Genomic DNA, 16,685 nt, shown 5'->3' on the forward strand with positions numbered 1-16,685 from the left:
TTAGGGAAATTTTCAGAACTCTATTCTAGAATATGTTTATGTAACCATTATATGAAAGTTAGTGTCTAGTGCAGAGTCAATTTTCAATAAATACATGACAAATGAATAAGTGAATTCTGTTTCTTATAAAGATGAATAGATTCTTCATTGTAACAGAGTTTACAGAATTAAATATGAGTATGTGTGAGACAACTGCCTGGGAGCAAAAAACTGATCCTTCACGGGTCTTAGAGGTAAATCCGAGAAATAAGTATTTTCAATGGACACACAGAATTTATGGTAGGGTCAGCTGTACTGTTTGTACATGATAATCCAGATTATACCAAATGTATGCTAAAGGGGCAGAAAAAGACTGTTTTAAGGTTACATTTTGTGAAGGTTAGCAAAAAGCAAGCTCAAGGCATGCTGTCTGTGAGGGGCAGTCCAAAGCAGGGATTCTCCCCGGGAGTTAGTCTGTGATGCCCGGGCTTCGGGAGGGGCCGTGGGCAGAGCAGCACATCCAGCCCTGGCAGCCTTTGTACCATTTCGTATGTGCGTGTGTGTGTGTGTGTGTGTGTGTGTGTGTGTGTGTGTGTGTGCGCGTGCGCGTGCGTGCGCGCGCGCGCGCATCGTTCTGGGGGGGGGAGCTTTTATCTGAGTGTCAAGTTTGTATGACCCAAAAAAGGTTAAAAACTACTTATACATAGGAAAACTGATGCTTATTTACACTGGTGCTTATTTTTCTGAAAAAAGTTGGATTTAATGATCATTTGATTTCCCAGAAGCTCCTGAGGAGTCAGAGGATGTGACAGCATATCAAGGAAGTGCAGCTGCAGAAAACACAGTTCAGAGTCATCTAGATACAGGTAGGTTGTCTTCCTCTCTTTAGATAGTTGCTTCACGTGGGAAATTAAGAAGCCTGAATCTGTGTTGGTTTCCAGAGGAGAGGCCATTTCCAAATACATGTGAAATTTTCCTCTCCGTGTGGGGAAATTGGGCTTTATATTAGAAAATGTCTGTGTCAGCTTTGAAGTTAGAGTAATTAAAGTTGCCCACATGACCACCTGTCACTGCTTTGTTTTCCGACAGCACAATCAGACAAGTCCACTTGTGAGCCATCGGATTCCAGCTCAGGAGAAAGACACGGCTTCAGTCTTGATGGCCCTTGCGGGGTTGCGGAAGAACCGGCTTTGTCTGAAGAGGGCAAGGAAGCAGACACTTCCGATCAACTGAGCGCTGAGAGTGCCGATGATCACAGCACCAGCCCCCTGGGGCCCAAGCCCCAGACGGAAGGCATCGGGCCCGTGCCTGCTGAGGAGACAGCAGCCAGGGACTCAGCGCCCCAGGACACCGATGACAGTGATGATGACCCCGTCCTGGTCCCAGGGGCGAGGTATCGAGCAGGACCTGGCGATAGGTTGGTGCATCTTTAATAAACATGAGCTGTACAAAACAGAATCCACAAGGCTTCCTTGGAGGCCACATAGAGGAGTGTCCCCATTTTTGACAGTTGCTTCCTTGAAGGGTGTCTTAGTCATACAAACTCACAGAAGTTTTTAAGCTGTCAGTCATTTTACATAGGACATTCGTGAGCAACATGTGCCTTAAGAGGGGAATAAAAAGTCTCGTTGCTGTGTGTCCAGCGCTGCGGCTCGCTCCTCAGCTTACAGATCGAGAGGAAGGAGCGCTGAGAGCGGCCAAGAAGTCCTTCACAGCCGCAGTTATATTTAGCTGACATTGCCCTGTAGGCACCCTGGCTTTCATCAGGTTTTTTTGGATTTGTTTTTTAAATGTTCATTTTTTCTGCTTTTCTATTGACCCTGGGTTAAGGATTCTCATTTTGAGAACATTAAGTTTTTCTTTGATTTACTTAACTTAGTAACTCAATTTAGAAAATGAAGAAATCACACCAAATAACAAATAGTGTAACTACAATAAAGACTTGAATTAACATGTTCATTTACTTTTCCCATTTCTCATTGTATGTGATCATAAGGATATATTTTATTTTTAGTAGATAAAATAAGTATTTTTAAGTATATTGCATTCCATACTTTTCAAAAACGATTTCTCCAATTAGTGCCATCATACCTCACTGTAAGTCCTGTCCTCTTTCAGAGAATCAAATTTTATATTTAAAATCCTAGTGCAACAGGAGTAAAGAACCATGTCACATATTTCTGTGCTCAGTATATTGCTATTTATAAACTATTCTGACATACTGTTAAGTGAAAAAAATAATGAAAAGATTAATTGAATCACCACTAAACAACGACAATGTTGTATCATAATCAAGAGCATAATGACTTGGGTTTGAATCCTGGTGTTACACTTACCAGCTGTGTTTTCTCGCTCAAATTGCTTAAGGTCTCTTTACGTTTCAGTTTCCTTATCTATAAAATGGGGTTATGATTATCTAGAATTGTAAGAACTTAAAGCAAAAATCAGTTACAGGACTTGTCTCACACTAAAAGCCCGAAATAAATGATAGCTATTGTTAAGCAACCAAGGTATTCTGTGTGTCTGCTTAGACTTAAACAGCAGTTACAATAAGAAAGACTGACAGAGGATAAATGAAAATCCTGAGCAGTGTATCTTGCAGTTCAGTGAAACTGCCTCTTAACTATGAAAGTATATATGTCTTCCTTTAGTCATATTTAGTCAGAGGTTTACTTTGCAATGGCACTGTTTGTAAATGTAAAGGAAGTAACCTTTCCCTATATTTGTATTATACTTAGAATTAAATCATACATTTTCCCTTTAACTGCACACATTAGTCTATAGTAGTCTTAGTATATATATTTTAGACAAGTAAAACTTAGTTCATTTCTTTCCATACCCAGAGGGAGTCCTTTAGAATATCATTACCACTCGATGGATGCAGATAAGGTTAGCAAGCGTGGCACAACTGGCAAATCAAATTGATGGTTTCTAAAACCCAGAGTGGAGAGCTAGAGTCCACAATTATTTTAAGCTTGTACATTGTGGCCTTCTATTATATAAGTGAACACATGCCCTTATTTTTTTCTGTACATATGTAACAAAAGCAATACAAAGGTCATGGTTGAAAATAAAATGTAAGTATCCACTTTTTAATAAAATGTACCACATCACTTTCCAGGTTTGTTTGTTTAAGGAGGAAATTATATTTTTAAATACGTATTAGACACTTGCAAAAAATCATTATTAAGCATCTTTTATCCAAGCTAATTATAACACTTTTGTACCAATCCTGCTTTATAGCTGAGGAAACTGAGGTACTAAGCAGGAGTTTTGTCTGTTCTACACCTAAGGTGAATTAAAACAACAACAACACAGCAGTGTAACACCAGCGACAACGGAGGGTTTGGGGGAGGAGAGTCACTGGGATCCAGAGCTTCTTGACTATGTTATGTTATCCGTAGTTTGGAGACATTACCGGGAACTAGAATATCTCCCTATTGAGCTTTACCATTTACCATTTTCATAATGTTCAGATGATTTAGGGGTCCTTCTGGGCTTTGCATCTCCCACAGAGTTGGCACCTGACAGCCGAATTGACCCGAGAAACCAGGTGCTGAGCTAGCCTAGCAGAGCCTTCCAGAGGCGAGACAGTCGGGGACAGTGACCTGGGACTGACCCCACTTGTGTGTGTTCCTGAATTCATGATCTCATGGGTAGACCCAGATTTGAAACCACTCTGGATCTGCATTTGCTTCCCTGCTTTTTAAAAGAATGAAATATTATTTAACAGTGTGTATACTCAGTTTACGTATTTAGCCTTAGTTTGTCCCATATATTTTGTTTTATTTTATAGGACATAGTAGTAAACTTACTGAAGAGTAACAGAAGAGTAATAAAATTCTTACCTTCGAGAAACTTGATTTATTGAAGGAGAAAGGACAATACACAAGTCATTTATCAGACATAGAAAACAGTTTTAATAAATTTATGAAATTAAATACAATGTTATATATACACAAAGATATACATACAGGGGTGATGATGCTAAAGTGATTGTAGTGACTGGTTCACAATTGTACCAATTGTTCTTTGAAATTTGCATTATTCTTTCCTAGCTATTTATAAATTTGTAAATGGTGAAAAATCTTCCTTCTGACTTTCATCTAAATAATTTTTTAAGTCCTAACTTTTTTAGCACCATCTTGATTAAATCGCGAGCTATCTGTATAGAGTCTACTTTTAATGTTTCTGCACCTTTCTAAGGGCTCTTCGTCCTGAGACTACTGCCCATTTATCTTACTACTAAATCTGGAGGAATAGGTATGTTGACTTTTATTCTAAAGAGAAAAGTTTCAGAAATTTTGCTTCTTAAAAACATGAAAAAAATCATTTACCAGCTTGTAAGTAGGCCTGTGATTTCTGAGAATTTGTTTCCGAAGGGACAAAGGATCCCAGAGCTGTATTGTAAAAATCACACCATTTGATTCTCAGAGTCTCAGGATACATTTCACACTTGGACAAAACACCCAACTGAAGGTTGCATGTCTTACAGAGAAGCCCAGCTCAGATCACTTTGCTTAGGGTGGACAAATGGCCCGAAAATTAAAAACGGTCAAAGTATATATTTTTTTTGCCCCAAATTTAATTTTTAAAATGAAACCTAAAAAGTTTATACCTAAGCCATTTTGGACACACATTTAATAAAAATATCAAAATAAGTCTTTGCAATGCAAAGTAATGGTTTCTTTTTAAAGATTTACATTCTTATAATTTGGTTAAGTAAATATGACCCTGGTTTTCACTTTTGGGCTGAGATCAAGCATGAGAAGGAAATGTCTTAGAAAATAAAGGACTTAACAACTAACATAGATATTTTTAAATGGAATGTTCTTCTCATTAACTCTAGCTAGTCTTGGTATAAATATAACTGGGACTCTCTAGCAGAGGTCATCAGACTTTGTCCTAAAAGGCCAGATAGTATTCTAGGCTTGGCTGGCAAAGAGGCAAAATGGAGGCTACTTTGTAGGTACTTCTATAACCACTTAAAATGTAACCATTTACAGATACAAGAGCTGGTCTTGGCCTGTGAGCCATTACAGAAGTGGGTGGCTGGCAAGGTCATTCCCAAGAGCCACAGCTTGCTGGTCCTTACTCTGGAGTAAATCAGTCTTGTGGAGAGAAACCAGGCTACAGGCCATCGATGGGCAGATAGCCATGGTTTAAAACAATGACATGTGTGATGGCCACTTACTTGGTCCCCTTGAACTTTTTCTAGGGCAAGAACACAGCACATTAAGTGAAAACGAAATTGGAGGAACAAATAAACATATACTTTCTAATCATGGTATTAAACAATAATAACCAAATGTAGTGCGTGTACCCTGTAGTGACTTTGTGTACTGGATTCAGAAACATAAACACGTGCTTGGAGTGGAATGAAAGGCAAGTGGTCAGCTTGTCTACCTGGTGGTCTTTATATACAATGTTCTCACGGGGCCAGACCCATCTTAGGGTACCTGGCGTGATGGCCGAGCTAGTGGCTCCTCCTCTTTGCCAACAAACCCAAGAGGTGTTTGCTCTGAAAATAGACCAGCATCCCAGTAAGCTTCCTGAGCAGTCCTCACACAGTCCTGAATAGTTTTCAGTTACAGACATAATTCAGATGACCTAAAGATCTTTTCTGTAAAGACATTAACCCTATATTGCCTGTTCATCACTTTTTAAAACTGTGCCATTTGCTTAGACATTTGGCTCCATTTACCTACCCTGAAGCCCAAAATCCATACTGTAAATTCACCACCATCTATTTGGTCGTCATTATAATCACTGTTTTAGTATTTCTAATGGTTCAAGTTTATTCTTTATTAAATTGTAGGGGTGGGGGGCAGGGAGAACGAGAAGCAGAGAGAAGGAACGGGCCTCTCAGGGCGTTAAAAGCTGTTACACTTTGCTTGCTTGTTATTTAGTCTTCTGGTTCGGACAGATGCGTCAGCTCAGGGCTTGGTCATTTATTTCCTGAAGAGTGCCCTGAGGCTGGTCATGGAGGTGCCGCGCCTCGGTGCGGAGTGGGTGCGGGTCTCCACACGCTAACGGGAGGTTCCAGTCTATTCAGAAGACAGAAGGACTGAGGGCAGCAGTCCACCTTCAGCGAGTGTTTCTGTTTCCTGAGTTGCCTCGTACACGTCTAGCTGAATGACAGATTCTCACATAGTGCCCTCAGCCACAAAGGGAAGCGACGGATGTTTTAGCTTTAGACGGTTGGTGATAAAAAGTGGTGACCTTAATGCTTTAAATATTTGGTTCGTTAAAGTCTGTGAGTGACTTTAGTTATTGTGTTCCCTTCACTAGATTTAATATCAGAGGAACAACAATAGGTGATAGAATAATGAGGTAATTCAGTCTGTTCCTTCATTATTTTATTTCTTTATGATGAATTTGCCAGGTCCTCTTTTTCCACAGCTAACCACCTTTCCTATTAACAGTTAATACTTCCTTGAACTTACTGAACCCTAAGCACTAAGCATTGTAAAGCAGGCTGCTTTTCACTGACTCTACTTAGCTGCATGCACTGCATGGGAACAGAATGAGAGACCCTGTGTGCAGAGTTAACTGATGCTCACTTGACGTGTGTCATATGATGAGGCGGCCATCACCCAAAACAGTATAGTCTACACGTGGGTTACTGGCTTTGACTATTTTGTTGAAGAATGCAACTTACATTTCCTTAAAACTTGATTGGGATAACAATTAGCAACTTTCTGTTATTATTAAAATATACTCCTTTTCCTTGAGATCAGTAACTAAAAACGGACTTGAGTCTAATTCCTTGCGTAGTTTGACTGATTTTTTTTAAGAAAGTCGTTTTCTTATAAATAGCTTAGTAACTTAAGAAGGCCACACATCAAGATGATTCGTAACTCTCAAACACTGCTGTAATGTGAAGACCAACCATGGTGTACATTTTTATATGTAACATGAAAGGGGACCTGTCCCGTTATTTATCTACGTAAAACCTGGTTTACTCGACAGAACCAACCTGGGAGCTCATTCTGGTGGCACATGCCTGTTGTTTACTGTTCGTTTCTAAAACAAAAGTGGAATATAAAACGTAATTTATAGCAACAATCAGAAATGTCTCACTGTGTGGAGTTCCCCGGGAGAGTACAGAAATGATGAAGTAAGCCGCAGGATATGGCGGATGGGAAAGAAATCCCTTGTTAGGGCCCATCCTTATGAGGTTCTCGGGTAGATAGCTCGAAATTGCTTTTGCTTTTGTGCTGGTGTTTCTAGGCTGTTTTCACATTAAGATATATTTGAAGTAACTTTTTGCAAATTAGTGTCTTAAGTCATCACTTTCTAGGTAAATGACAGTAAAATGGAATTTGTTTCCATGCTTTTTGATTTTCTGGTTTATACCTTTTATCCCAAGTACTCAAAGCCAGTTTCTGTTTACAGGGAAGATATGCAACTAAAACGTACCATGTTGCTTTAAATGGGTTATAGAAAAGCGAAAACATGGACGTGGAGATTATTGTGAACAATGGTAAACCGAGAATGTGACACTTGACCCCCCCTTAGAGTGAATGAAATTACACTCAGCTCGTCCTTTCTCACATAGAGATTGTCTGGGGAAATCGCTAATTAGAAGGCAGTTTGTTCCTGCCCGTTTTTATCTTCCACTCATTGTCTGCCTTTTGTGGTTTTAATTCAGCATTTTATGATTCCACTTTCTCTCCCTTCTTTGAATATCAGTTATACTTCTCTTTTGACTATTTTTTAATGGTTGCCTAAAGCTTGCAATATACATTTACAACTGATCCAAGTTCACTTTCAAACAGCACTATACCCGCTCTGCGGGTAGTGTGAGCACCTTATGATAATAAAATCCCAATTCCTTCTTTCCATCGCTTGTATCATTGCTGTCATCCTTTTCGCTTTAATATAAGCATATATATGTATATACATGTAAGCATACATAGTAGGATACATTGTCACTTATTATTTTGAACAAACTGGTATCTGTTAGATCAATTAAGAAGAAGAAAAATGAAAGGTTTTGTTTTACCTTCTCCTTTGGTGCTCTTTCTTTATGTAGATTCATGTTTCTGACCTCTCTTATTTTCTTTCTCTCTAAAACATTTAACATTTCTTGCAAAGCAAGTCTACTGGCAACCAAGTCCCTCAGGTTTTGTTTGTCAAAAAAAATGTTTCCTGTTCACTTTAGAAGGATAATTTCGCAAGGTTCAGAATTCTAGGTGGTGATTTTTTTCTCTCTCTCTGAACACTTGAAATATTTCACTCCACTTTCTTCTTGCTTTATGGTTTCTGTGGAGAAGTCAGATGTTATTCTTACCTTTGTTCCTCTATAGGTAAGCTGTTTTTTCCCTTCAGGATTTTTTTCTTTATCTTTGATTTTCTCTATTTTGAATGTGATATGCCAAGATGTGGTTTTTTTGGCATTTATCCTACTTGGTGTGCTTTGAGCTTTCTAGATCCGTGGTTTGGTGTCTGACATTAATTTGAGGAGATTCTGTCATTGTTGTTTCAAAGATTGCTTCTGTTCCTTTCTCTCTTCTCCTGGTATTCCAGTGTTACACCTTTTATAGTTACCCAACAGTTTTTGGATATTGTTTGTTTTTTTGGTAGAGAGAGAGAGAGAGAGAGACTTTGTTTTCTTTGCTTTTTAGGTTTTGCGCTTTCTATTGACATATCCTCTAACTCAAAGATCCTTTTCTCAGCCACGTCCGGTCTCCTGATAAGCCCATCAGAAGCATTCCTTATTTCCGTTAGTTACTGTGTTCTTCGTTTTTTGGGGGATTCCATCTCTCCGCACACTGCCCTTTGCTCTTGTGTGCTGTCTGCTTTATCCATTGGAGATCTTCGCATATTAATCACAGTTGTTTTAAATCCTTCTGTTATAATTGCAGCATCCCTGCCATCTCTGGTTCTCATGCTTACCCTGGCTCTTCAAATCGTGCTTTTTGCCTTTTGGTACGCTTTGTAGCGTGTTCTTCATAGCTGCACGTGATGTACCAGGTCAAAGGAACTGAGGCATATAGGCCTTTGGTAATGTGGTGGTGATGTGTGGGGGCGGGGAAGCGTGCTCCTGGCCTGTGATTAGGTCTCAGCCTTTTAGTGAGCTGATGTCCTGCCCTGGGAACTTGACATTTGTTTCTGGGGGGTTTGTTTTCTCCCCCCTGATGTGGGACAGGATGGTGCAGTGGGCCGGAATCGGGTATTTCCCTCCTCCAGGTCAGTGAGGCTCTAGCTAACTGGTCTGGCCAGTGACAGACCTTGTTAAGGAGAACTGAGTGCTCTGGCATATTTTTAAATGGTTCCTCTGGCTCCCAGAGGTAAATCTCAAAATACTGTGGGGGGGGGGCCCCCTAAGACTGAGTCCCCCTAGAGTTTTTAACTCTCCGGTTGTCTGCACTGAGCGGACAGTTAAGGTTTTCCTGGCCCCCAGCCTCTCCTCTGGTATGCCATGACTCCCTCTTTGCCTGTCTCTCCGTCTTGGGGACAGCAGTTTGCCCTGTGTCCTTCCCTCTGGTACGGATCTGAGAAGAGTTGCTCATTTTTCTCTCTGTTCAGCTTTTTACTTGTTCCTTCAGAGTGGGGACTTCAAACTCTGTACATGGAAATGGATTAAACAATCTTTATATTCCTGGGCTATATCTAACTTAGTTCAATAGTCTCTACCTATAAAACTTTCTGGATTTTGTGTTTTCTCTTGGGGACAGTTTTTAAGTATTATTTCAATTCTTTTTATTAGTTACAGGACTATTTGAACTATCTCTTTCTTTAGTCAGTTTTAGGAGGGATTTTTTTGTAATTTATCAATTCATCTAAATTTTCAGAATTATTTTCCTGGCTTTTTAATTTCTGTTGTATCTTCAGTTATAGGCACTTTTTTATTCATACCATTATTTGTTTAAACCCCTTTAATTTTTTCATTATGGCAGAACTCTATATTGTGACTCTTCAAAGAAACAACTTCTGACTTTGTTGATCCTCTCATATATGTTAACCTTCTTGTTTTCTGTTTCTACATTTTTCTCTCTTTATTATTTCCTTCTGTTTCCCTTGAGGTTGTTTTGTAGTCTTTTCCGAACTCCTTCAATTGTACACATTCAGCCTTGTTTTCATTAACATCCAACTTGGTCAGAGAACATAATGGGTGTTAGACCCGTTCTTTGCAATTTGTAGAAACTGGCTTTGTGGACTTGTACACGATAAATTTGTAAATGTTTCATGTGTGTTTCAAAAGAATATTACTCTAATTTTTAATGTAGACCATTAGATCAAGACTATAAATTGTGTTCAAATCATCTATATTATTTATTTGTGTGTGTGCCAGGTTGACTTACATAATAGTGAGAGCTGTGTTGAAATCTTCATTGTAGTGGTGGTTTGTCTGAGTCTCCTTGTAGTTCTATCAATTTCTTTTTCAGTGCATTTTGAGACTATTTTTATTGATATGATAAAACTGTTGTATCTTCCTGGAAAATTGAACTTATGTTACATTGTAATCCTCTTTACCCTTAATACTGCCTTTTAGCTTACTCTGTTTTGTCTGATATTAATATAGCTATGCCACCTTTCATTTGATTAGTATTTGCACGTTATTTTGCTTGAACTTTTCCTTGTCCTTATGCTTTAGGTGTGTCTTGGACAATCTCTTTTTTTTCTCCATTGGTGAATATAGTCTATTTAAATTTATTTTCATATGGCTATATTTGGACTTTCCAACCTTTTACTTCTAATTATCCTGTTTTAACTATGTTTCTTTCTTACTTTCTTGCCTTTTTTAGGATTAAGGTTTTTTTTGTTCTTTCTTAAAATTTTGGTTTTGCTTTTTCCTTTATTTTTTTTCTTTAGTGGTTTGGAATGTATACTATTTTACTGTTATTTTGTTTACGTCTGAAATTTTTCATCCTTATTTAATTTCAGAATGTCTTCTATGAATTTCAAATTGTGTGCCAAATTAGTATACTTATCATTAAAGAATAACTAATATTTTCCAAGACAACTATGCAAATATTAGGCTTTTTAATAAATATTTGTTTGCTGATTGGTGTTCTTCATATATATGTATATGTGTTCTACTTCAGTGAAAAGTTTACAATAAAAGAGTACACTTTTTCTTTCATACATAGAACCACTTTCACACACCTACCCAGTAATGCCTATTTTCCTATACTCTTGCCACTATGACAGACATAAAAATCTTTTTAATCTAATAGACATACAAAGAGATGGATTTGTTGTTTTATCCTAACCTGTAGTGAGGCTGAACACCTTTTTGTATATTTATTTACTTTTCATTTCTTCTGAAATTCCCCTGCTCATGTCCTTTGCCTGTTTTTCTGTTATAGTGCTCATTTTTCTTACTGATTTATAGACTTTTTAAATATTTTATATTTTTGGTCTCTTATGTGTCAAAATACAATGTTTTAAATAACAAATTAAAACTAACAAGCTTATTAAGTAATATCAAGTGTTAGGAAGAGTTTCCCCTAGTAATTAAATCAGCCTTAAAAAGAGCCCATTATGCCTCAGTCTCCAGTTCTGTCACCAACTGAATTCTTAGGAGAGTGAAAGTAAAAGCTGCCACTTTCACTCCGAGGTTCTACTCCAATATGGAGTCCATATAGAATATATTCTCTTGGAAGGTCCTTATTTTATTGCATGTATGAGAACATTTATTCTCTTTTTCTTGACTTGTCTCTTCTTTGCTGGGAACATCTTTAAACAGAATCTCCAAGCATATATTTATCCATTGCTTTTCTGTGTTACCCTTAGATTCTTTTGGTTTCTCTTTATGCCTTTACATTTTCTGATATGGAGAGAAGGAGAAATAACATTGAGTAGGACTTGTTTTATTTGTAGTAAATTGCACATGGATTTCGTCTGTACTGTGTTTTATAAAACAGCCCTGTGAAAACCAGTGGCCGCATGCCGTTTCCTTCACTCTCGCAACCAGCCCCAACTTCCTAAGTGATCTCTTCACTAAAACATTGTGTTTTAGTAACTCAACTAGTCTGATACAGTCTCACTGTTGTGTCTGCCTTTTTATGCTTTCGGTTGGGGGTGCCTTACTGAGATCATGTTTAGTTTCCTTATTTTCTAGACTTATTATATCTTAGCGTTCATCATTTTCATTCTGCAGTGGCCTGCGAATGTCCTTCACTGATATGTTTTTTCTTTTAATGTGCAATTCATAGACGCTCTGCTGTGGCCCGCATTCAGGAGTTCTTCAGGCGGAGAAAAGAAAGGAAAGAGATGGAAGAACTGGATACTTTGAACATTAGAAGGCCACTTGTAAAGATGGTTTATAAGGGCCATCGCAACTCCAGGACAATGGTACTCATTGGCATTTTTGGAGAAAGTGCAGTTTCATAATATGATTGTGTTTCCGTAATGACTATCTTCACATATTGCTAGTGTGATTCCAGTATACAGTAAAACCTCGGACTGCGAGTAACGTGGTTTGCGAGTGTTCCACAAGACAGTCAAACGTTTCTGATACATTTTAACTTGGTAAATGAGCTATGTCTTGCAATACGAGTAGTTTGTTTCTGGAACGAATTATGCTCGCAAACCAAAGTATTACTGTAACACCATTGCACCTTCACAGTTATCTCTTGGCCCAAATATGGTTCTTGTAGTCCTGTGGTACATCATGAAAGACCATTTTTTTTTTTACAAGAAAACTCTACCCTGTTGAGAAATTATTGCAGAATTTTGAATATTTTAGCTTGTACAAGTAACCATTGCTTCTTGTTTGCTCTCACACTTGCTGTCTACCTTCCTAGTAGATTGTTTTAGTTCATATTAGTACTCTTTGTTGGTTTGGGAGAGAAAGATTTGGATATATGAAATGCAGGATCATTGCAAAATAATAGTTACTTTAATTATAACCCTGTTAAGACTGACAAGTAAAGATTTGTTTTAGCCACTTTGTAGACTTTAATTTCCTCATCTACAAAATAAAAAGAATAGAGCAGATCATCTCTAAGATCTTTTCAAGTTTTTACAATCCACAAGTCTGTACACCCAACACAATATTATTTACTGAGAATCTTGCAAGATGAATAACATGTTATAAAACTGTTATTCTGAACCATTTATATCTAGAAAGTGTTGTTCCCATATATTCATTGGGTTATCAAAAATTATCAAATTGGTTTTAACCGGCTTTCTTCAATGTCTAGGCAAAATGTTACTTTATGCTAAGAAAATAATTAGCTCTCTGTAGAAATCATTGGTAGTAACAATTTAATCATTAAAAAATACTAGTATTAATAGAAGATACTAATTTACATGTCTTGTATTTTGCTTGTTAAAATTTTGGATAAAAATAATTCGGGGTTGGGATGAAAAACCGAAGATGAATAAATATAATAATAGCTCCAAGTAACAGCAAAACTGGCTTCCCTCTTTTGTTTTTCCAAAAATAGCAAAGTAGCAGCTGCAAATAAAATGTTTGAAAAAAATCCTGATCTGAAGTACAAAGATTTTCATGGTTCATTCATATACTTCCATTGAAAACTGGCATCATAACCATTCCAATATATCATATTCCTTGGTCTCATTGCTTCATAAAAGGAAATATGTTTTGTATCTTTCCTTCTCAATTGTGAGAGTTTGAAATAGCTAATAAAAAGATTGATACTTTTTGTTAATACTTTTTGTCCAAAACGCAGTTATCCCATTCTCATTTAGGGGTTATCAATTCAGCACCTACTGTGTACCAGGTACTGTTTCAGGTACTATAAATACATCATTGAACAAAACAAAAGCCCTATCCTCACTGAGGACTTTTCATTACTGACAGCTGTATCCCCCTGCTAATAAATCCCTGTCATGATTTGAAGATACCAGAAGGCAAAGACTCTTCCATTTTTATTTTATTTTCTAAGTCAATTAATTTTTTAACTTGAGAATAAAGGAAGTCTTTTTAATAACTTTGATTTGAATTTTCTTATAATTTCCTTTTTTTTAAATCCTTAGATAAAAGAAGCCAATTTCTGGGGTGCTAACTTTGTGATGAGTGGTTCTGACTGTGGCCATATCTTTATCTGGGATCGTCACACCGCTGAGCATTTAATGCTTCTGGAAGCTGACAATCACGTGGTGAACTGCCTGCAGCCACATCCGTTTGACCCAAGTAAGAGGACCTTGTATAAGGCAAGGGCTAGAAATCGTTTGTGTGACTCATCAGCTCCAGTTGTTTCCTACTTGTTCAATAAGAATAATCCAAATTATCCCAGTAGGCAGCCCCTGGAGTCAGTTACAGCTCCACCTGGGTTTAAAACAAAGAACACTTGTAACCTGCTTTTGGCAGAAAGTGTGGGGAAACAGGTGAAAGAGTGTGTTGTCCTGGTATTTCTTCTAAGTGGTGTGAGCTGTAAGAGGTTTGGCTGACCGAGCGTCGCACTGCGTACCCAGGTGGGACCTCCAGAGGTGCCCTGGCTGGTGCTTGCCTTCCATTTCAAATTGTCCGTGTTTCTCATAAAGGAGCATTAAATACAGAAGAAACTTGAGTTATACAAGATGGTCTCAACGTTGTATTCTAGGGTCACTTTTAGGAAATCTTTAAGATAGTATTCTCAGATAACACGTAAATGTATCAATACAATTTCCATTCCATTCCTTTGCTCTACGTGTACACACAGTAGGTCCTCAATGTCATTGATAGGTTCTGCAACTTTAAGTGGAACGACCTATAACAAAACCAGTCTGACCACAGGCTGACTGTTATACACAAGAGTTAGGGTACTAGGGCATCTCATCATCGTTACAATGACACGATACTGAACAAAACGACATTATTTGAGGACCTGCTGTATATGCATACATACATGCATATATACATATACACACGTGTGTGTATAACATGTCTTGAATAAATAGCATGTGTTCTAAGTTTATGTTAATACGTATATTTTATTTCTAGTTCTAGCCTCGTCTGGCATAGATTATGACATAAAGATCTGGTCGCCACTAGAAGAATCAAGGATTTTTAACCGAAAACTTGCTGATGAGGTAAGATTTTTATTATACTTATTGTAGACCATATTTCACTTTGTTCCTGAAATATTTTCTTAAGAAGAATCAAAGCAGCTCATTATTAGTTGGTAACATTCAACAAGTTAATGCAGTTAAGGAGTTCAACTTTAAGCAAAAGGAAAATTAAAAATTAAGATAAAAACATGTCTATAATAGGTGAGAAGTAAAAGTTGAGCTAGTATTTTGCTAATTAGAACATTGAGTATTAGTAATATCAGATTAAGTGCTTTGTAGTTTAACAAAAGTGGTTAACTGTGTTTATTGTAATAAAGAATCATTAAAGAAAACCCTTTTAAGAAAATAGTTTTTATTATGCTAAGTGAAATAAATCAGACTGAGAAAGACAAATACTATATGATTTAAAAGAACAAACAAAACAGAAACAGACTCATAGATACAGAGAACACACACTGATGGTTACTATTGTAGATGGGGGCTGGGTGAGAAAGGTGAAGGGTTTAAGTACAGATTGTTAAAAAAACAGCCACGGGGATGTGCAGTACAGTACGGGAGATATAGTCAATCATATTGTAATAAGTATGTATGGTGTCAGGTGGGTACTAGACTTATCAGGGTGATCAAATAAATTACATATATGTCTAACCACTATGCTATACACATGAAACTAATATAAAATAATATTGAATGTCAACTATAATTTTTAAAAGTCACGGGGATATACAGTACAGCATAGGGAATATAGTATTGGAATAACTGTACAGTGTTGGATGGGTAATAGACTTACTATCACTTTGTGAGATACAGAAATATCTAATCGCTATGCTGTTTTGTACACCTGAAACTAGTAAAAAATAGGTTTACTGGAGCTGTCTTCCATAAGCATAGCCAAGTAGGTAGCAGAACAAATGGCTAGAGAATCTTTTCCTTTTATTATATTTTAATATTTCCTCAGCTTCTTGTAAAATCAGTAGTTTTCAAACTGAGTTCTGTGAAGTTCTAGGTTTTTTATGGAATTGGGATAGGAAAGCTGACCTCTGTGCCTTTCCTCCCCAACTTCAACCAGGGTTTTTACTTGTAGATTTTGGTAGATTTCTATGATAAGAAGGGCCGGTCGTGTTCATCAGCTCCTAATAGCTGAGCTGCTGTGGGGAGGTGAGTGCAGCTTGGCTGGTGCTGTGCCTTGTAGGAAAAACTGTGAATAAGGAAGGGTCCATTGCTAAGAGGGAAGACCAGTACATTAGGGCCATGTTGCCACGTGACAGACAGTTCCCCGTATACTTTCACTCACTTAATAGACCTTTATCCAACACTTGGTATGTCAGTGACAGTGCTGAGGTTAAAAGGTAAGCGCTGCCCTCAGAGCTTGTGGACTCGTGGGTAAGACAAACATTAAGCAGACAGCTGGAATAGTGTCGTCGGTGCCAGGGAGGCACTCGGTGCTTGGGAGCCTGTAGGAAGAGTGCTGTGCTTGTAAATGGAGTGGATGGGATGGGGACGTCTGCACAGAGGAAATAGGGTTCACCAGGCAGACGAGGAGCAAAGCAGCACTTGAGGCAGAAGGATCAGCATGTTCCGAGTTGTTAGAAGGTAGAGAGCCATCAGTGTGTGGAAACCTACAGGGCACGTGAGAAAGTCGCTCAGTTGGACTGAAAGGCTGCTTTGGGGCAGGACTGCACAGGGTCCTGGGGCACCCTAGTGAGCTGCGCAGGGTCCTGGGGCACCCTAGTGAG

General features: G+C 38.0%; 1 protein-coding gene across 6 annotated transcripts in view; it reads left to right on the forward strand.

Moving 5' to 3' along the window:
* DCAF6 (DDB1 and CUL4 associated factor 6) overlaps positions 1–16,685 on the forward strand; it is a 101,288-nt gene that overhangs the window by 81,703 nt on the left and 2,900 nt on the right. For 4 of the 6 annotated variants that reach the window (XM_019647351.1, XM_019647369.1, XM_019647380.1 and 1 more), the window contains 5 exons: positions 762–845; positions 1,069–1,396; positions 12,147–12,285; positions 13,936–14,092; positions 14,882–14,970. In XM_019647351.1, coding sequence (XP_019502896.1) covers positions 762–845; positions 1,069–1,396; positions 12,147–12,285; positions 13,936–14,092; positions 14,882–14,970 — 797 coding nt within the window. Of the gene's footprint in view, positions 1–761; positions 846–1,068; positions 1,397–6,270; positions 6,313–12,146; positions 12,286–13,935; positions 14,093–14,881; positions 14,971–16,685 lie in introns of all 6 variants that reach the window. The other 2 variants (XM_019647395.1, XM_019647362.1) reach the window with 2 other exon arrangements.

The sequence above is a fragment of the Hipposideros armiger genome, unplaced genomic scaffold (genome assembly GCF_001890085.2).
Source record: "Hipposideros armiger isolate ML-2016 unplaced genomic scaffold, ASM189008v1 scaffold_6, whole genome shotgun sequence".
NCBI classification, from domain to species: Eukaryota; Metazoa; Chordata; class Mammalia; order Chiroptera; family Hipposideridae; genus Hipposideros; species Hipposideros armiger.